Below are 20,861 nucleotides of genomic sequence, written 5' to 3' on the forward strand. Positions count from 1 at the left end.
GCTCACGTTTTGACTTTGCTACCTGGCCTGCATGGTAGCAAATTGTACCGCAGGCTCCCCAAGGGTTCGGAGGTCGCTCGATCTGCGGATCAGGTTCTGTCGCATGTCCTGTTCAATCATGGTTGTCACGAGGCAGGAGGCTCGACAAGTCAGCACCTCAGTTTTATCATCCCTGCCTCTGTTTATGCGTTCTCCTGTTGTGAAGGGAATGAGAAGGGGAGGAAAAGAGCTTGGAATTCCAACAGGTACTAAAAAATTATCCGCTCTTGTTTATACTCTATAGCTGTCGGCATCTACATGCACTTAGACGTAAATAAGCTTTAATATGTAACATGCATTATATTGATCACCGATGTTAGAAAATGAAACTGGCTAGCCTTGCGAAGTATACAAAGAATTAAATAAATAACCGAACGTTTAATTTTAATATCGTTTTGTAAATACATGGGTTGTTGAACTTGTTGCGAAATTTGCACCACGGTCGGGATCTCGGCCCGGTCATGTTTTGTTTGTCGTTGAAAAACACCATTCAAGGCCAGGCCTGATTCAAAGCACTACAGTCATTGGAATCATTTCGACTTTCGCAAACAAAACAATAAAATTACAAAATAGCCCGAAATTGCCTGACATACATGCTAGATTTCATTGTAATGCAAATGAGCAGAGTTAACCGTGAAAAGGGCTATTAATAGACCCATTCGGCTAACGCAATGTTGTACCCAATTCAGATCCCCCGGGGTTAAGATTCTTTGTTTATTGCATTTGCATTATAAATAATGTAGCATTCACATTTAAATGATATGGAAATACTTAGAACAAAACATTTTATGCCTAAAGGATTTGAACTGGGAACTGTTTTGGGTCGCCACGCAATCTGGTCTGCGGACTTACCCTTTAGAACTACATAACACGGTGTAACTCGTGGTCAGGAGTTCGATCGAATAGTGTAAGACGAATTTTTGTCACCTTTGTCGGTTTTTTTGGTGGCTAAAATGCGTTCGGATTTGCTTGCAAGTTGTTTTCCTTATTTTTGTCGCGGGGAAGTAGTTAAAGGATTTGGTAGAGGGAGCAAGGAGTTGGGCATTCCTACCGGTAAGCTGATCGACATATCTTACCTTAAATCGCTTTATAAGCTTCTATATGTTGATTTTTTTTTTGTAAGTTTGTTTTGAAAGAGATCTCACAAACTTTGTGTACCAAGAAAACTAGTCAGTGTTGTTCGAACGAATTATTTCTCAAGTTTTTCAATCCGGTTTGATAATATTTGTTTCGTGGCGTTTTCCAGATTTTCATTTTCAGAATACGTCATCCTCACATGGTTACTGTTCTGAAACACTGGGTCAGTGAAGTGGAACATATCTGTTCACGTAGTGAATGGATGTTTAATTTAATTTCTGTTGATTGAACACGCAAAGCTAGAGCTATCAAGGACGGAGTTTTAAAGCTCAAGTTCTAAATTAGTTTAGTGCTGAATGAAATGTAGCGTGTAGCGTCTTTGACCGAGCGAAAGTTCATGCACATTTCCGTGTAATACAAGCTTTTTGTAAGCGGATTTGTCGAGGTTTTCCTTTCCTCGTACAGTACTATTTTCTTTTCTTTGCCAAATTAACATAGGAGTAATAACCAACACTAGTTAGAATGTGCCTAATATAATCTTGTGAAACTCAGAGGCTTGCAAGTGCACCACAAAGAAATAGTAACAACAATTTTACTCATTAGATCTCCATGTTAGTTTACAAGCTAGAAGACTGAATGTCACCTTCAAAGTTCGATTTCTTTTGTGAGTGCATGTTGTTATGTAGTTCTCGTACATCTTTGGAATTTTCTTCTATGATGTGGATGTTTAAAATGTCCCTTTAGAAACAGTATCAAACCATGATATTCAAAATAATGACACTGCCTCCCCCACCGCCCCCGCCCCCCCCCCCCCCCCACTTCCTGCCAAACTTTTCCCCGGAAATTGTGAGAGTATATATTATTGGAATTTCCAGCAAGGGAGAGGGATACAGCTGTATGAATAATTTCTAAAACAAACACATTTTATTAGCTTACCCACAGCTTTAAGATTATACATAATCAACATACTGATTTTAGATGTAAAAAGACTGTCAAGACTCAACAAACATTTGCACACATACTGACAAACTCTGACAGTAAATGACAGGCTTCCTTGGAGGGAGATGGGAAAATTCAATATAAAACTTGGGCAAAAAAAGTCAGAGTTTCAAATGTTTGTTGAGTCTCTTTGAATTCTAACATCTGTGCATAAATATCTCAAAGGTGTGGGCAAGCTGTTCCAGAATACATGTAGATTGAGAGCCTGTCTATCAGTGACAAATCATTTAGATGATAGAACTGACAAATTTAAACATCCTGTGTTGATATTTGTGATCCTCGTTGAATATTGAAAATAGGAAGACTTGGAAGCATTAAAAAGCCAAGCAACTCTGTTTCTAGGCTGGGAAACAAGACACAGTAAACCTATACTGTGATTTCTTTTGTAGTTGCAGAATTAATTGGAGAGGTATAAACTTGAAGTGGGGAGATTCTATAATTTAATGCCCTGTACTGACAAACGCGGTGCTTCTGGTTAGGTTTTAATATGCATATCTGTGGTTCCGGAAAATATCCATACCTCCCTCACAGAAGGTCATAAGAAATTTCAAGGAGGAGGAGGAGGGGGTCTCAAAGTTTTTAGAGGAACTAAACTAGGCTGACGAATATCTAGAGTCAAATCCAGAAACATCTTCCATGGGAAGGGTCTAGTATAACCATATGGATATTTATTTTTTGGGATCATTTCTCATTAAATATTAACAGTCATGGTGCCTCTTTTAGGGGTTCAGTGTTCCATCATATCACTGACATGTTTAAGGGACTTTGTCACCCTTTGAGCCTGCGAACTAGGATTATTTGAATTGATTTTAACTGTCAAAATTCTATTGTTTCTCGCTGTACTATTGATATGAAACAGGACATGCAAAAATTTTTTGCCATCACATTATTCATGTACACAAGCGCCAAAGATACAACATTTTATACAATAACATTCACGGAATGTTTTTTCTCTGGTCATGTTGAATCAAGCTTCCCAAATTTCGTATTACAGAACAAAAACGTAAAGACAATCTACTTGTAGCTTAGAGGCAAAAAAACATGCAAGTTGGGCTAGAACACATACAACATAGGTCAACATGATAAAACACGGACCACATCACTGTTCTCTTGCGATAGCCGCGAATCACTGCAACGCAAAGTCAAACAAAACAAAGTGTCATTGGCATAGAACTCCATTCTAAGCAGCCCGTGAATGACGAAGGCAAATAAACTCTGTGATGTTGAAACAAGAGCAAATATGCTCAAACACAAAGGCCAAGTGTTGCGTTAAAAAACGGGTTCAAGCAGTGAGCAAATGGTCGAGCTGCCAGCTCGATGGCCGCTTCCCAATGAAATAATATATCATGATATATCTATGTATTTGAGCACAAAAATATCTCCAAGAGCCCACAGCCTCTAAAATAACTTAGCAAAAAGGTTCTGCAAATGACGAGGAAGGTTCACATATAAATATTTAAGCCAATTTCACAGAGAATGACTGAGATATAACCGAATGGAATACAGAAGACAACTCTCCCAACAATTTTGGAAAAGTTGGCCCAACAATTTTAAAATATTATGCTACATCACACACATGTGCTATGTGTGACATTGTCCCTTTAAATAGCTTTATAAAATATTTATTAAAATGACACCAGAGCAGGAGAAATTAACAATGACTTTTCAATCCTTTATGAAAAGCAAGAACAAAGATAAAAATTAAAATTAATAATCAGAATTTGGTATGGCTTGACAAAGTGCCATGCTCGTTTTCCTCAACCCTTAATTATTGTGCATTCAGTGACTGGCATCAGTGACTGAAACTGTAGTATTCAAAACGTATGTTGGTTTACACAATATTAAATTAAATGCTGATTTAGTCAATCTTCGTATTGGGATGGAATCTGTGTGTGTTGAGAGATAAGTTGTTGTTCTTCCTTGCAGCAAACTTTCCTGCGAACGTAGTGGATAAATTACCTGAAGCTATCAGCACCGGAATTTATTATGGCTGGGCTTCTGTAGATAGAGGACCTGTATACAAGATGGTCATGAGTATAGGATGGAATCCATACTATAAAAACACCAAAAAATCAATGGTGAGGAGTGATGGTGCATATCAATTTTTTATAAATCAATACTTTATTCATAATAACGGACAGTGAAATCTCAGTGACGTCTTATAAGACACTTGTCTACTGCATTTCAATTATTATTAATACTTTTTTAATGTTACATGTAGGTCTACTTACAATAATTGAACTAAATTAACCCATTAATTTTGTTACTTGCATATACACTAAAAGATCCAAACTTACATGGATACCATACACTAACCCACAATCCTCATGCAAACGCACACAATGTGCACACACAATGAGAATTAAAGGAAGCAAAATCAGTCTCTGAAAGAGTTCATTCTAATTAACGTGCCTTTGTAAAACTTTTTAAAATAAATGTGATGTGAAGTTGATAATGACAGCAGTAATCTCAGTTGTGAACAGTGATGCACGTGAGGCCGCCTGATGTGGTGTGTATGTGTACATAAGACTTTAGCAGGTATAAACAGGAAAGAAACAGGGGGAGAGGGGAGTGGACAAAAAGGAAGAGAGGTCCTCTCTCTTCCCCCCTCCCCCTCTACTGGTTATGTACATGGAAACCTGCTTCATGTTCACAGGAACATAGTGCTGATGTTCGTATTATTTGGTTTTATTTTAGGAGACACACATTATTCATTCCTTTGAGGAAGATTTCTATGGGTCAGAGCTTAGTGTGGTTATTTTAGGATTTATACGACCTGAAAAGGACTTCTCATCACTAGGTTTGTATAGTTTTGTTGAACTGCCTTAATCAACTTTGGCATGAATTTGGGATACTGCATGTACGTAATTTTGGAATAAGTTGCTAAATGGAATTCCATTCAAATAATTATTTTAGATAAGATCAACATTTATTATTTGGTGTTGAAAGGCTATAGGACAAATACTGTAATATTGACCACCAAAAAAATAATTTGCTCATTGACAACCAATCAACCAACCAACCAACCAACCAAGTAAACAAACAAACAAACAAACAAACAAATGATAATTGAAGGTAATTAACTTCATAGTGTCAATTTTCATAGAAGACCTTTCTTAGCCTTCATAGCAAGTCTGTCTATGGTTTTCTTTGCTTTTTGACCGTGTGGAGATTGGAATGAAAGCAAACAGTAGAGGAGGGAGAAGAAGAAAGGAAAGAGGGAATGTTTGCCATAATTTTTTATGTGACATGGCAGTGAAGTGTCTTAGATTCAGGAACCCCACCTTACAGTACTACTGCCTATACATGTTTGCTAACAAAAGAGATGTACTCTTAACAGACCAGTGACCTCCTTCTTTGGAGTTCATTAAAGACTCAAATTTGTATAGCATAGCTGAGGTTTTTACTCCACTCATTCCTCTGTAATTGGTGAATGGCTTGATGCATATCTGGTCACTTTGGTATGTGCCAGTTTATTGACAAACTGTCATATCAAGGAGGTGGTTATGGGCAAGCATTTCTGTAGCTTTGTTCCCAGGGTTGTATCTCTTCCAATGATTTGTATAAATGAGCATTTGGTTAAAATCACACTTTTATGTTCTGTTTTTGCAGAATCTCTCATAGAAGCCATTCACGGAGACATTAAAGAAGCAGAGGAGGTTTTGGACAAACCTGAGAACCAAGCATTTTTATCACACAACTTCTTCAGCAAAACAGACAATGATAAAACCACTGCAAATTCTGATCAAATCCAAGTATAGCTAAAGTGAAATCCAGCAGCCCTGCAGCAAGCTGTCTTTCTCTCTTGAAAGGTTGTTGTCAGATTACCAAAAATTTGTTCACATACATTTTACATCCAAGTTACTTTTCCCCTACATGTTCAAAATAGTAATTTATTGTAGATTTGTCTTTTCTATGTGTAAAGGTACTGAATGAACGTGTTCTTCAAGAAAATATTCCTATCCCCACAAGTTTTTTATTTGAATCCTTCCCTCACCCCTTGATGTATAGTTAATTTCATAACTCTGGGAAGAAAACTCTGATCAATGATATTGTTTTTTTATTGGTATTACAGTACAGTTTGTGCACCATTGACATTTGACAAAGGATTGGATTTGTTTTTACAACCTTTCAATGTCTCATTGTAAGCGCTTAGAAAGTGCTTTATAAAATAATATTAATCTTCTTCTTCTTCTTCTTCTTCTTCTCCTTCTTCTTCTTCTTCTTCTTCTTCTTCTTCTTCTTCTTCTTCTTCTTCTTCTTCTTCTTCTTCTTCTTCTTCTTCTTCTTCTTCTTCTTCTTCTTCTTCTTCTTCTTCTTCTTCTTCTTATTATTATTATGAAAACATTCTGATGGCTTCCTTCCAACTGGCTAATGGTAATTCAGGTCAAATTACAGGAGGCAGGGTGCCCAACTCTTCCTAATATGATTCAATGTGATTGTGACTAGTTGATTGCAGTTTCAGCATTTTGATTGGTTAGTTGAATGGGAAGTCAAACAAAGGACTCAAAATTTGTGTGAAAGTTTCAATGAACTGTACATAGCTAATCAAAATGCCGAGTGGCAGTGGCACAGTGCACAGTACTGTAAAATAAGCTGCAAAACTGGTTTGAAGTGAGACATGACAGGTTTTGAAATGGAGAATATTTGATCATTAACCATACCTGAAAGTATAAAGGGAATACCATAAGCTTTCAAATGTAAGCCCCACATCCCACCTCCAAAAAAATATATATGCATACAGTCAACTCTCGCCTTGCGGACACCTCGCTATTACAGACACCCTGATAATACGGACAGCAGCTTAAGCCCCAGCGAAAATAAATTACAGACATTTGACTGAAATAAATTCCTACTATTACGGACTCTCGCTGCTAAGGACACTAACTCACAGTACCGGGGGTGTCCGAAATAAAGGGAGTTGACTGTATAATGAAATAAAATAAAATACTTAATAATTCCTCCAAATGTTCAATACAACATCCCTCTTATTTCAAGCCTTCATAAACTTGTGATTACTTCTCAGTCTTAAAGTGAGTTCGGTTAAAAATTATCTTAGCTGTTTCTGTGTTTCACACTGTTCATGTGAGGAGTAAAATGAGTTCAAATATTAGAGAATATGTCAATTTTAAAATGTAGCGATCCATAAGCCTACAAACAAGCTCCTAAGAGTCCCTTGAATGAATATACTGGTAAGCCAAGGGCTTGTTTTTCAGACTCACAGTTTCTTGTATTAAATTTACACTTGTACGTATCTGGTAAAATTAGGTTTGAATTTATTTGCATCTTGACTAGATCATGTGCACTACATAAACCAAGTTGTAGTCATAATCACAAGATCACAGTCTTGTCAAAGGGAACTAGTAACAGTTTTTTTTGCACAACATTTATTTATGGCACAGTAAATGAAAAATGCTGGTTAATTTGAAAATGTTCTAAACTGGTTAATATATTTGTACCACTTACTGGTTTTGAATAACAACAATAATAAAAATAGTAATAAAAAAAAAACAAATCATGGATCTGCATGTTTTATAACACTTTTAAGCAGACACTGAATGCTGATGCAAGAAGAGGTTTGGGATCTGCCAAAGTTGATAAGTTGTCTGGATTCACTCGAGCCTTGCCAATCTGCATCGCTGGGCTTTCCGGCCCCAATTTTTTGAAACTTCCCGAAACAGAATTGTGGTTCCCAAGACGTTCTACCCCTACTGGGGTAGAACGTCTTCGGCTGAAATTGGGTGTGGTTAGGCCCTCTGGTCCAAAAGTGGTTGCATGGGGTAAAGCGAAAGTGTTTAATTTCAAACGGAAGAATCGAGACTATGCTATGCCACGTTTTAGAGGGATTTGCTGCTTCGGATACTCAACTTCCTTCCAGGCAACATTTGGTACCTACATCATCCCCCCCCCCCCCCCCCCCCCTCATCATCTAATAACTAAAGTTCCACCCAAAAATTAATTGAAGTGCCCGTTCGTCCAAGGGAAGTCCCAAATATGGTGATTTCCCTGGGAAATAAAAAACTGGTTATTATGAACAAGTGGTCGCTTAAAGAGAGGCGTACTAAACTACAGCATTTTTAAAAGTCAGCAACCTCGTTCCCAGGGCTTTTTTTACAAGGCTTTGAAACGAGGTTGTTAAATCTGGATTGACACTGTTATCCTTGTACTGTCCCGGTATACTTGTCAAACTTGTGAGGATCTGTGAGACGCGCCTTACCGTGACCACCCAACAAACTTTTTTTTACAGGTTAGCCAATCAGAATATCTTCCTCCTTATTCATAAAATACAAAACGACATGTTTCAATCATTCGTTTTTGCGTCACTTGCCTGTTGGACTTTGCAAGGAGACGTGACCGTTATTCAAATTCGCGTATCCTGATTGGCTAACTTGTAAAAAAAGTTTGTTGGGTGGCCACGGTAAGGCGAGTCGAGCTGATGTTAAGAAGTTGTACACGTTCTTGAACGCAGGCTATTGCACTGATGCTTTAGGAAAATTTAAAGATCTTTTGGGTGACACTGATGAGTTACCAATGAATAAGTAAGACAAAAGGAAAAAATCTTCCTGCCAGTTGCCGCGCAACGTAAGATAAGTTGCGAACAAACTTGAGCACACAACACCCGTTCTTCGCAACTTGTCTCCCAACAAAAGTTGCGTTGCGAGTTACTGGAGAAATAGACTAGCATGCTTTTGACAAGGTTGCGAGATACCTTGCGCCGTGTAACATACATTCAACTTAAAAAAAGAGCTAGCAAGGCTGATTTCACGGTCAGGGAAGTATACTGATTTTCCAATATTTCGAAAGGCACGGCCTTTCTTCTTCAGGATATGTTTGAGACTGACCCTGTGGCAAGAGACGTTACAATTTCGCACATTCGGCAACTTGTATCGCAAATCTCTGATCGTCGATAAACTGCAATTGCAAGAGGAGCTAAGAGGGACATAGGTTATGGTCGAATCCACTGTACCGGCAAAAGATGATGACTGGTACCTTTAGTCATAATTCCTAGCTTACGAAAACCCTAAAAATGTTCATAAAAACGCACAGAAAAGTTCTAACAAGAAACTTCAAACCTACATACGCAATGCTGTTCAGTACAGGGACGAATGTCGCAAAAAGTATGGCTTTCTATGTGCCTAATGGCTGTTGGGTTCGCAAAGTATTGTGGTAAAATGTACAGCAGCCATCTTTTGAGCGCGCACAAGGTAAACTTTCTTTTTTACCTTTATGACGTAAATTTTCACATCGATGTGTGTCGCGCACGAGTTCAGTCGCGTCGCGTCCATGATGGAGAAAGTTATCCATGACAAGATGAAAACGTATTTTTTGCTTGTAATTTTATTCCTGACATTATCAGGAGCATCACCTGCATCAAGAAAAACCGACAACGAAGGTAAGTCTTGTGTCTAAATTTACGAATCCTCTCCGAGAAATTGTTTCCTGCATGGCGTAAGCTATTTCAGCCGCGCAAGCTGAAATTTGTTATTTAACCCAGTCTAACATACTTTTCTTCAAGTTCAATTATCAAGGGAGTATCTATTTCTGATTCTCAAAACCGGCGACCACTTAGGTTTTCATTAGAATCAATAAATTACACTTGGGAGATATTTTCTTTACTGATACACTCAGTTGAGGAATTTCTTTTTTGTTTGGCTTTTGTTTGCCATACCAAGGAGGATGAAACCATGGCAACAAACAAAACAAAAAAACTGGCCTAGTCATCAGTTGCGCGCGCGCTCACTCGGCAGTTAATTGAAACGTCAGCTCTCGAATCAACTCTGTTGTTTCTTTTGTTAGGTTAAATTATTGGGCAAAGTCGTCTTTCTTCCAGTGCAATTAAAGACCTTAAGATCCTAGCACGAGTGCGACTACAAGTACGAGTTTTTCCAATAGATAAAAAGTGCGCGCGAGTGAACCAGTGTCATTAGTTTTGGCGGGAAAACGAGATAGGTGTCGTCATTTTACAACGAATGGGACGTGAAGAGGAGAGACCCTGGGAACGAGGTTGCGAATGAAAGATACTGAAATTGCAGTCATGAATGGACATAATGTAATCTAAAATGTGACTGTATGACTCTGACTTGTAAAAACGTTAAAAACAAAACGTTTATAAAAAACTTAGCAAGACGTTTCGGCCGAAAATCTGCGGCCTTCGTCGGTTTAAAAAGTGACAAATAAGCAAACGCTTAACAAACGGTTCACAGTTTGCGCTTGCTACAATCACGACGCGTAACGAACGATCGCCGCGCGAGAGAATTAATCACGTGGGTGAGCTATAAATTTCCGGAACATCAATATGTTCATTGCCCGCATTTCGGTCTCGCAGAGAATGCCAGGCCTCAAGGAAAAGTCTCTTGTGGTACTCACGCGCCTTGTCGACAATAGTGGCTTGGTCAAAATCTATACTATGGCCAAACTGATTCGCGTGTTGCGCTGTCTTTGAGTTGGGATCACCTGTGAGTGCCACGGTGGCAAACTTAGTGATGGAGTTTGTAGAGAAAAGAGCTATTTCCACTGCCGCCGGCTCATCCTCCACGGTGGTGGTACAGATACGTTGTCTGTCTCCAGAAGAAATATGTGCAAGAGTTCCACGATCACGTGAATGCAATTAACCTCCCTGGGACGTGAAGAGGAGAGACCCTGGGAACGAGGTTGGGGGAATATCACTTGGGGAATATCATCGGATATTCCCCAGTTTTAGCTGGGGTATATTCGGTGACGTGAGGCGTTTAGACCAATCGCGTGCGAGCGAATATATTTGATGGATTATAACGGATGATATGGAAAGCGATAGTTGTCCTGTCACTCGCAATATTCCTCTGATGACACTGACTGGCAGTAACAGCAATCCTTGGCAACAGATATGTTACAATGTTGCTCAAGAGAGCATCAAAATCCACACAAACTAGACCGCAAACAAAACTTCTGATGAAAAGGCAGACGAACTTAGTAAACGGCGCGAGTCGTTCGTAGTTTGTTTTTATGTTCTATAAGAACCACTAACGACTCGCGGCGTTATGAGTTTGAAGAATGGCCTGAACTGCGCCCAGAATTTGCACCTATGGACTTCTTCGGTTCAAAACACTGAAATGTTTTCGAATTCGCCATTGTTGCAAGAAAACGATGACGACATGTTTCCTGAAAGTTTATTAAATGTAATCACCAACTTCTTTCATTCAGTGGTATAGACAGCACTGATCTGGAACAAGATGACGATTACATTTACTGACCTGAATCACCCGTTCCAGAGTTTATTGTTTTGGGATACTATGGTATACTTCCACCTACAACTGCTTCTGGAAATCATGCTGATTACACTGGCAATACCGGACCCAAGGAAAATGTGTCCAGCGAGTCATTGAGAGACGACAATTCAGTTCTAAGCTGGAAGATGACGCTTGGCCTTCAATGGGGGGAGGGGGTTGGAAAGCTTTCACGGTTCACGGTTAAATTTTACCGATTTTGACGGTTGACGGTTAAATTTAAGGGCTTTTGACGGTTGACAGTTATAAAGGGGAAATTTCTTCCACGAGTTAAAGTTTATATTAACTTTTGTATTTTTTCATATTCACAGCTGGTCAGAAAAACGTTATCAATGTAGTAAATATTTCATATTTTGAAACTAGAAGTATTTCCCTACGGATTTTAGTTGTGATGCCAGTTTACATGAAAATTAAGTAGAAAAGACAATAAAGTGAGTATATTTGGGAACATGGAAACTAGTTTACCAGTTACAATCGATTCTTTGAGAGCCAGAAGTCCGGAATAAGCAGCTGAAGTAGAGGTATTTGAAAGACCTTGAAACCGTTTGACGGCTAACAATAACTGCTTTTTTGACGTTTGACGGTTGACGGTTACATTTAAGACTGTTTGACGGCTGACGGTTAACCCATTAAGACCCTCTTCAGAGAACTCTGGAACGCCTGTGCTCCTGGACAAAAGCAAGAAATCAGCTCCTGCGGATACAGAAACGTGGCCTCATCCTGTTGATGCATGCAACGCGGACGTTAATGCTACCTCTCACTGTAAATGAGATCCCAGCCAATGTCAGATCCGTGAGTCAAAGGAACTTGATGTGTCAGTTCAAATCAGCTGGTTACTTGTAGGGAGATGACAATGGCATTTCTGGCTTTGACCTCGATTTCGATAAACCCCTGAAACTATCCCCGTTGAAGAACAGAAAGGAGAAATGGATGGCAAAAAAAGTGCTCAACGAGTCTGTGATCTGTTCAGTTGGTTTAAAAGATGACCAGGTGAGTGTTTTAGAGTATTTAGAAATACATAATGTGGCTCAAACGAAAAACTGAACCTGTGAGCGTATTTTAAGGACGGTGCCTACTATTGTTACTGCGCATACGTTCTGCACATCTCGAGGTACTCGGATTTCCTATGGGTGGTGCCTACTAATACAGGGATATTTTTGCGCGGTTTAAAACTACGCGGAGAAAGCAGAACTTAGCAAGTGGTCTTGGTATCCAAAAAGAAAGTTGGGGGTAACCGTGCATTTTTCAGAGATAATAAAGTTTCAATTTGGAAAAAAATTTCATATATTGCTTTTTATTTTACAACTTTTTTGGATTATTGTTGCTTAATTATCTATAAAAAATGCGTAGTTATACCAAATTTCTTTTTGAATTCCATTAGCCCTTGCTAAGCCGCTACGTTCCCCGTATAGTCAAAAACCACACAAAAATACTTCCTTATTAGTAGGCACCGTCCTTAATGATGCTGATGCTCATGTTGGACACATGTACAGTAAAGAAACGTTTCAAAAACTGTTGGCTCAAAACTCACAGGTTGCCACGTAAAAGGTGCAATAATAATGAGAGTTCAGGAACATTTCTTATTTATTTATTTATTTATTTGTTTATTTATTTATTTATTTATTTATTTATAACAGTGTTTATACAGGGTGTTCTCTCACAACATGGTGGTTTTCAGAGAGGCCCTGTATATAAAAGTTATTAATTACAATAGTTTAAACATTCTTTACTAGATACATATATTCTCGGGGAAACAAAAAGTCTGGCAAAATCACAGCTAACGCAAGCCTAATGTAGCTAATGCTACCGTAATTTTTACAGGTGTATAATTTTCGGAAGGTGACAATGTCGGACGCGTTTATCAGTTTTTCCCGAAATTAAACTACAAGACAAAAGGAGTAAGATGACACTTTTGCTAAATGAAACTGAGTTTTTTGTCGGATATTTTACATGTAAACGCTGTGTATATGATTCTTGCGCAAACTACAATTTGTGACACTGTTTGTTTCATTGTGTAAACATGGCGTTTCCCTCCCTACACCTTTCAATGTTTTTCGCTGGACATTATAATGAATACCTTCACTCCGCGGTTCACTGTGTGATCCAACATTTCCAGAAATTAAAAGAAACGGAGGATTCCGGCCGGGTGTTTCAACGAATTATGATTCTGACTGTAGTTCATACAGATTTTGTCTTTTTTCCTCATTGATCAACTTTTTTTTCTTCTTCGTATAGTTAATCAGAGCAAAAACTGTTATTTAGGTAAGCTCGTTACGTTGGGTACAATCAATACGTCTTTGTTCCGTTCGAAATATCGCTCAAAAGTTGTCCCCTAAAGGTGTCTTCAAATTGGCTACGATTAAGCTTAAATCGGCTTCTCACAATGTTCTAGACATCTTCAGTATCGCCATCGCCATATCGTATATTAAAATGAAAAAACACTTATTTAATATCTGAAGCAAAAGTTCCAGAGGAATAGCGGAAGCTTTGATCAACCAGGAACGACGGGAAGTAATTAGCTGGTTTCCAGGACAACCTTCATAACAAGTCGAATCTGGAATGAGATTGGTTCGGTAAACTGATTTCGGTGCGGAAATGATTACAACCACTAGATTTGATATTTGGAATTTTTATGCGCAGTTGTAAACACACTATTGTAATCCAGTGCCTCATTAGTGATATGTACTTTGAAAATTTGTAAATTTACCGCAATTCACGTTTTTTAGTGCAACGGTGTTTTTCGTTATAAACCATTATCACCGTAATTAGGTCACTTGAGAGTAAGAAGAAGCACGTTTCTCGGCCAGGACTTGCGTGTATGTCAATCGAATATAGTACAAATTCGTACACTGTGATCCCGACAACAACTAACTTAGGCCGAAATGGACCCTAATATAAGGTATTTTTGTAATAAAAGTGATTGAAACATCATGAACGTATGATACGTATAACTATGACAAAAATACATCGCAATTGTAAATGTCAAAACCTTAATTAGATCGAAAGAAGAAGTTGTTACTTGTGCTTTTAAAAAAAAAATTATGGGTTTTAAAGGATATGACTTCAGGCTAACTTAATGTTAAAAAAATGGAGGTCGCGCTTATGGCCGTGCTACCAGTTAAGGCCAACAAATTTTGAAAAGCAACCATGATCGATGTAATAAGAAGGTAAATTACTAAAATAGGTTGTCCCAAAATAGTATGATTTGGAGGTCTCTCGCAATCCACTGAATTATTTTCCCATGCCTGCGGCATCGACAAATCATAGTCGTCACAACAAATTGTTGAACAAATCAGATTGCCGCGATCATTTGTTCCACCTCTTTCAATAATTGCTTATTAATAACTAGTACTGACCTAATATTAGCAAAATGGGTGAATGATATCTGCCATTTGAATCTGCCATATACTGTATTGGCTTTATGCAAATAAGGGGAGTCGGAAGCCCCAAAGAGCGTCGCCTTCTAAATTTTTTCTTCAATCTTGAAAGGTCTAGCTTGTTAGGTTGAAATCATCTGTATACGGAAAGTAGGCTGCTAGGTCAAGGAGATCTCCATTCACATGAGAGTAGAGAATAATGTGCAAGATCAACGAAGAAAGAGCATGGAAGATTCCAATGACATCGGGAGTGTTTGCTTTTATTTTGGGGCTGTCGTGTTTTGGTGTAGGAATGAAGTTGTCGGAATACAAGAAAAGTCCAAGCCTGCCACCTATGATAGCTGGTATACCGGTAAGAACCACACAAATCTGCGATAATTGTAAAATTTCAAAACAATTATTTATAATATATATCAGTGATTAAAGCTCAAGATATAACTAAAAGGTTACTAACTTCTTACACTACAGGAGTGACTATATATTGCGTCTGGCATCTTTTAGCGTTAAATGTGTTAAGCGAACTGACAGTCTCGCGAACGTTTCCCTGTAAATTATATGACCAGGTTTAAAACATAACATCACATTTCTTTCACATGACTGTCAATTGGTTTAAAACCAGGAATTATCGATGTCTCTGCAGCATCGAGCTAAAATGACTTAAGCAGGAGAACATTTAGTTTTGGTGTGTCCGCTCCTATTCTGAAACCGCGGGTAAACGCGGAGACCAACAATTTTTAACCACTACATTTAACATGCAAAGGAACAATACGCCCAAGCACGTAAACTTGAAAGCAAATAAACCAAATGCTTACAATCTCATTTGTCTTTCTTTTCGAAAACAAAATAATCCGTTTGTTTTTTTATTGGTATGACACCTTAGCCAGATCGAGCCAAGTTTTATTTGTCACGCTATGCGGCCGGGGTAATGAATCGGCAAATATCAGATTTGACAACGAAAAAACTAAACATCACGACAGTGTCACGATTGGCAAACGGCAATGTTTCTCACCTTTGGAGAACCAGGTAATGCACTCGTTAATAAATAAACGACTTTCCTTTTCTGTCTCGTAATTCGCGTTTTCAACGCGTTTTTTGTTCTATCAAATGGAGATGTGAGCCAGTCCCTTTTAATTTTGAGAAAATGATTCTCTCCTTGAATAATGCACGCGACCCTTTTTCCGTCACGGTGATGGTTGCTGATATCATAGGTACTGTCTGTGACCTTCAGCACAAGCAACTACGAGAATATACGGTCATTTTCAGTAGAAGTAATTCATTACTTAGATCTACTGCATTATCACAGAAAGACTAGCAGCCTAGCAAAGAGAAAAATATTTTGCAGTACAAGTTCAATATTTACTGATGTGGCAATGATGGATGAATTGAAGGGCTTTGAGCGTAACCACCTCATCGGTCAATTTTTCGTTTTGCTCAAAAGTACATATAATTTAGCATCTGACCTTCAATTTGGTCAGAAAACGTTGTTCTTTTATTTCTAATCGGGTTTACGCTTAGTTGTTGCCAAAAACATGACCAAAGACGTCCATGCAGTGAAGGCAGGCGCCTGTTATGAACATTAGTGTTTTTTTTAGAAAAACCTAGAAAACAATGAAGAATAAAAGCAGTAAAAAGAGTGAAGTAAACAAAGTAACAACAACAACAACAACAAAAAACGACAACAACAACAACAACAACAACAACAAAAACACAAAACAAAAAAAGAAAAAAAAAGTAGCCGAAGAAGTGGTAGTTATGTTGAAAGATGAACGATATTCCTTGCTTACTCCTCTCATCTTGTGATAAGTTTTACCAATCCAAGATGTCGGCTATACATACGTACAAACACTGCAATTCTTAATTGCTCAACAATCGCCCTCAGCTATCCTTTAGGGAAACTAGAGGAACAACATACATGTACGTACATAAAGGTTAAAGTCCTAATGTTAAGAACGTCTGCGTGAGAGGCTAATATTAAACTGCATACACTCTACAAACACCAGTTTGGAAACTGATTCCGACAGCAACAGTAATTGCCTGCGACCCTTTTAACTTGTATATTTTCTCGCTCTCTTTTTCTCATCATCCTTTCTCATGTAACAACTTTTGCCGTTGTTTTTAGTTTGTCTCAAGAGTTAGATTTTTCAGTCGAATGTCAAAATAGGAATTTAAATCCGAAGAGGAAACCGGCAGGAATGAATGGGATCTATTGTTGCAAAACCACCGAGAGTTTTGGCATGGACGTAACACTGTTTGTCCTGCCTTTAGTTAAAAGAATTGGCTACTAAAACTAACGTAAAGTAATCAGATCAACCTAGGCTCTTCCTTAATTGATAAATTTTCTTTTCGTAGATGGTTGTTGCAGGAATAGCGGGCATGGTGGGTGGACGGACAAGGAAAGGCTGGCTGGTAGGACAAAATATGAATTCATTAATATGCAAAGCCATTTAACGAGTAATATTCTACGTCTAAAACTGCCTTTAATGTGCATGAGTGTACTAAATTAAAGGTGGTTGAGGTTCTGAAAAGAAAAAATTGTTGAAAGTGAACAGCTTATTTTGGCCCTGTGGAGATAGGAACTTCATGCAGGAGAAAATATATTTAAAGATTCTTCTGTAAACAAAAATAAAAAACGAACAAAAACAAAGAAAGAACAAGCATTTTAGAGAAATCATTGAAAGAACTTACGTTAATGGTGTCACAACACCTTGGGACCGATGGCACTATGCCTTCCTGGTAATAGGCGCGGCTGTTTCCACGTAGAGTCCAAACAGGCGAGTGATTTTAACGAAATTTCTTTACACAGTAGAGTTCAAAGCTGCTCAATGTGTGTACATGTGTTATCTTTTTTTTATTCAGATCTCTCTTCACGTGGTGTTCTGTTTAATAGCGGGAGTATTCAGTTTGCATCTGTTGTTTATATTCCTCGGGAAAGAAGCCGAGTCAAGAAAGCTTTACAAAGCCAAATGCCAGTCTAAATTCAAGGGATCACGTAAGTTTGCTCATTCACATTCGTAAAACATACATCATTAGCTAGTACGGAACCTTTTTGATTCGTTTTTATCGGCCATTCCAAGCCAGTTTCCGTGCGGCGACGTAGTGTTGGAGGCCAATGATTGAAAACCTGATTTTGTTTTCTTGCTGTATTTACAACGTAATGTTATAGATTTGGGCCGTAGAAACATTTGTTTCGTTAAGCTAATACGTTGAGTTTAAGATCTAAAGAGCAACTGTACCGGCACTGATTTGTGAACTGTTTGCTCGAAGTTAGTTAACTGGTAATGAAGGTGTAACTGGAGTAAAGACAGATGCAACTTGTGTATGGATCCACACTGTACCGGTACAGTTAAAGGTCTTTAGTTGCCTCCCCTTTAATCTCCTCCCTTCTTTATAATTGAGTTTGGGAATGAGTGCGAAAACGAGCTGGCGGAGCATCGGAACGAGCGCGAAGCGAGGGTTTATGGGAGAAGGAGAAGCTTTCCCTGCGCAGCCGCTATCGTGCGTTACACTTTCGAGTGAGCGACTGGGGACGAGGCAGGGTCTTTCTGACAGAGTCCAGGAGAGTTTACTTTGACTTTGCACAAGTCAAAGACTCCTTTGCTTGGTGCAATAACACGGATATTCAATTTGGCGTCTTATAAATGCAATTTTAACTGTTTCCTGCTTCCACTTTTGCTACTTTCAATGAATTCCGGCCTACATATGAAATTTTGGCGAAATCTTCCTCAGCCAACACCAAGCTCGAAAACAATAACCATTTCCCAAAGGGGAGGGCGTTGGCCAGCGCTATTCATTTCTGTTATGACACAATGGGAAATATTTCGTTCTTAATTTCTAGACCCTATGACGAATTGTCCACTTAGTACAAGAGATACTAAAATCGCTTTTTACTCAGAATCAGCAACTACCTAGGAACATGAAAATCACACGAAGCACAGAAAGGCGACTGTAGGCCGGTCTCGCTGTCCGAGACTAATGTCATGTCACAAACACCTGTCTTTAGTTATAGACGTGTGTTTTCTGTTTTAGATTACTGTGACAGGTATGCGGCCACTCTCTCTATGACAGTCCTGGCAGTTTTGGCGGTAACACTGGCACCTTTGGGGATCCTTTGTTATGCTGTTAAAAAGCGTATGACGTCACAATGTGACGAAAGCGAGGACAAGGTAAGCCACAGAACTTAGGCTGACTGGATGCAAAGTGGAGCGCGGGCTCAGTTTGACCTAGCCACATTTTCAATCCGTGACCAAAGTCTCCGTTTAATAAGTAAGAGTTTCTCTGCACAAACAAGGAGGCTTTTAGAAAATTAGAGTGTTGTTTTTAGCTCCCATAGCCAGTCAGTTCTTCAAAATTATTTTAATGTTTGAGAGTGCTGAAACAAATTAGTCGAAATGCTTCCTTTAAACAGAATACCAAGCTTGCCGATAGTGAGAGTTTTATTGCTGACTGATGGTAATGTTTTACTTACTTCACTCTACCTGTTATTAACTTCTATCTTAAGAAGTAAGAATGATGTAGTTTTCATCATGTCTCGGGTCCAAGACCGAACTCGAACTCATGCCCGTCCACACACCGGTCGGATCACGCTAACCACTGAGCTGCTGGGAGACTGGTGACGATCTAAGCCATTTACCAGGCGACCAGCATTCTGCTGGCGTCACTGACACCTAAAGTGCCTTATGTGGTGACAAAGCCGACCTAACTATTTATCACGCTCATTTCTTGTGTTTAAAGGACGAGAACACCTCGACGTTAGACGGGCATCGAGAATCAGAATCAGTACCATATAGAATAGACGACTGTCGTTCATCTCGAGAACTTCAAGCAGAATCTGTGAAACCAAACTACATCCGAAAACACCGGCATCGTGGCAACAACAACCCTAACTTCAGACAATATAACCATGTTCTTAACAGCCACCGGCCTCGAAACCACGCAGCTGACAACCAACCTCCTAGCAACCACGCACCTGGTCAACTGCCTAGCAACCTAGCGCCTAGTGATCAGACAGCTAGAAATCACTCAGGCAACAACCATCGGCCTAGCAACCAAAGCAGCCATGCGCCAAAAAATGTGCTGCCTCCAAGACACATGCCTAGTAACCAGGCAACTTGTAGCAAGGGGCCTGGTAAAAAAGAATCTAATAAACAGGCACTTAGCAAGAACAAGACAAGTAGCAATCATCAGCTTGGCACACAGACACCTAGAGGCAACACACCTGACAGTTACCCGTCTAGCAACAAAACACCTAAACAACTTGTACCTAACAACTGGCCACCTAGTATCCCGGTGACTAGCGTCCACTTGCCAAAAGGTAATCCAAGTAGAAACGAGGCAGCTAACAATCACCCGCTTAGACACCAGGCTCCTTCAAATCAAGCACTCAGCAACCACCCACCAATTAACCAGACTCATTTAAGCCGTATGCCTGGAGTCCACGCGCCTGGAAACCAGGCTCTCAGTATACAGGTTCCAAATGACCACACATCTAGAAATGAAGTACTTAGAAGCCAGGTATCCACAAACAAAGGCCTTAGCAACCAGATACCTAGTGTACCAGTGCTTGGCAACCAGCAACGGAACAACAAGGCGCTCAACAGGCATGCGCCTAGAGATGAAAATTGCACCTTCAACGTCCCTAGTACCCAGGCCCCTAGAAATTACGTGCGTAGCAACCTCCCGCCAAGAAACGATGAGCCTGATGGCAACAGAAATGAAAGGCAAATGTATCGAAAGCACAAGTTGTATCCAATCAGGGTGGTGCAAAAATTCTCTTCAGGACAGAATGGCATGACAGGAAGTCAGCGGAAAGAAATGTTGTTATCAAGTACGACAGAGGACTCGTTTGCATGAAAGTGAGGCCGGAGTAGTTAGAAGTTTTAACTCTACTTATACTTTTTCTACTATTTTATTTCAAATTAGTAAATCAGTTTCAAAACACTCAGAAGGGAATGACTAAGAAAATTTTATTGTTTTCCATTGCATTGTATAGAAAAGCTCGTTGCAATCATGTAAGACTTGTTATTTGGGGCACTTTGTAAGGCAGTGATGCAAATCGTAAGTTTATTTAATGATTTTTTAATTTATGTTACATAACCTTCTCTTTTTA

The 20,861-nt window shown here is 39.1% G+C and overlaps 3 protein-coding genes across 6 annotated transcripts in view; all 3 read left to right on the top strand.

Annotated features, from left to right (window-relative positions):
- Window positions 1-20,861, top strand: part of LOC146462070 (dipeptidyl peptidase 9-like) — a 203,213-nt gene that overhangs the window by 108,886 nt on the left and 73,466 nt on the right. The window lies entirely within an intron of this gene.
- LOC146462082 (riboflavin kinase-like) lies at window positions 62-7,630 on the top strand. Of its 2 annotated transcripts, none has more exons than XM_085086209.1 (4): window positions 62-245; window positions 4,042-4,193; window positions 4,813-4,915; window positions 5,728-7,630. In XM_085086209.1, the coding sequence occupies exons 1-4, from the start codon at window positions 104-106 to the stop codon at window positions 5,874-5,876; spliced, it is 546 nt and encodes a 181-aa protein (XP_084942335.1). In that variant the 5' UTR covers window positions 62-103; the 3' UTR covers window positions 5,877-7,630. The 2 variants fall into 2 exon arrangements, with proteins under 2 accessions (XP_084942335.1, XP_084942336.1); XM_085086210.1 differs by lacking the exon at window positions 62-245 and adding an exon at window positions 893-1,092.
- On the top strand, window positions 9,370-20,611 carry LOC146462083 (uncharacterized). Of its 3 annotated transcripts, XM_085086081.1 has the most exons (6): window positions 9,370-9,508; window positions 11,981-12,368; window positions 17,105-17,161; window positions 17,612-17,744; window positions 18,782-18,918; window positions 19,487-20,611. In XM_085086081.1, exons 2-6 carry the CDS (start codon window positions 12,309-12,311, stop codon window positions 20,603-20,605), a joined length of 1,506 nt encoding a protein of 501 aa, XP_084942207.1. In that variant the 5' UTR covers window positions 9,370-9,508; window positions 11,981-12,308; the 3' UTR covers window positions 20,606-20,611. The 3 variants fall into 3 exon arrangements, with proteins under 3 accessions (XP_084942207.1, XP_084942208.1, XP_084942206.1); XM_085086082.1 differs by lacking the exon at window positions 9,370-9,508 and having other exon boundaries at window positions 11,643-12,368; XM_085086080.1 differs by lacking the exons at window positions 9,370-9,508; window positions 11,981-12,368 and adding an exon at window positions 14,771-15,107.

This window comes from Pavona decussata, unplaced genomic scaffold, assembly GCF_977016875.1.
Source record: "Pavona decussata unplaced genomic scaffold, jaPavDecu1.1 SCAFFOLD_192, whole genome shotgun sequence".
NCBI classification, from domain to species: Eukaryota; Metazoa; Cnidaria; class Anthozoa; order Scleractinia; family Agariciidae; genus Pavona; species Pavona decussata.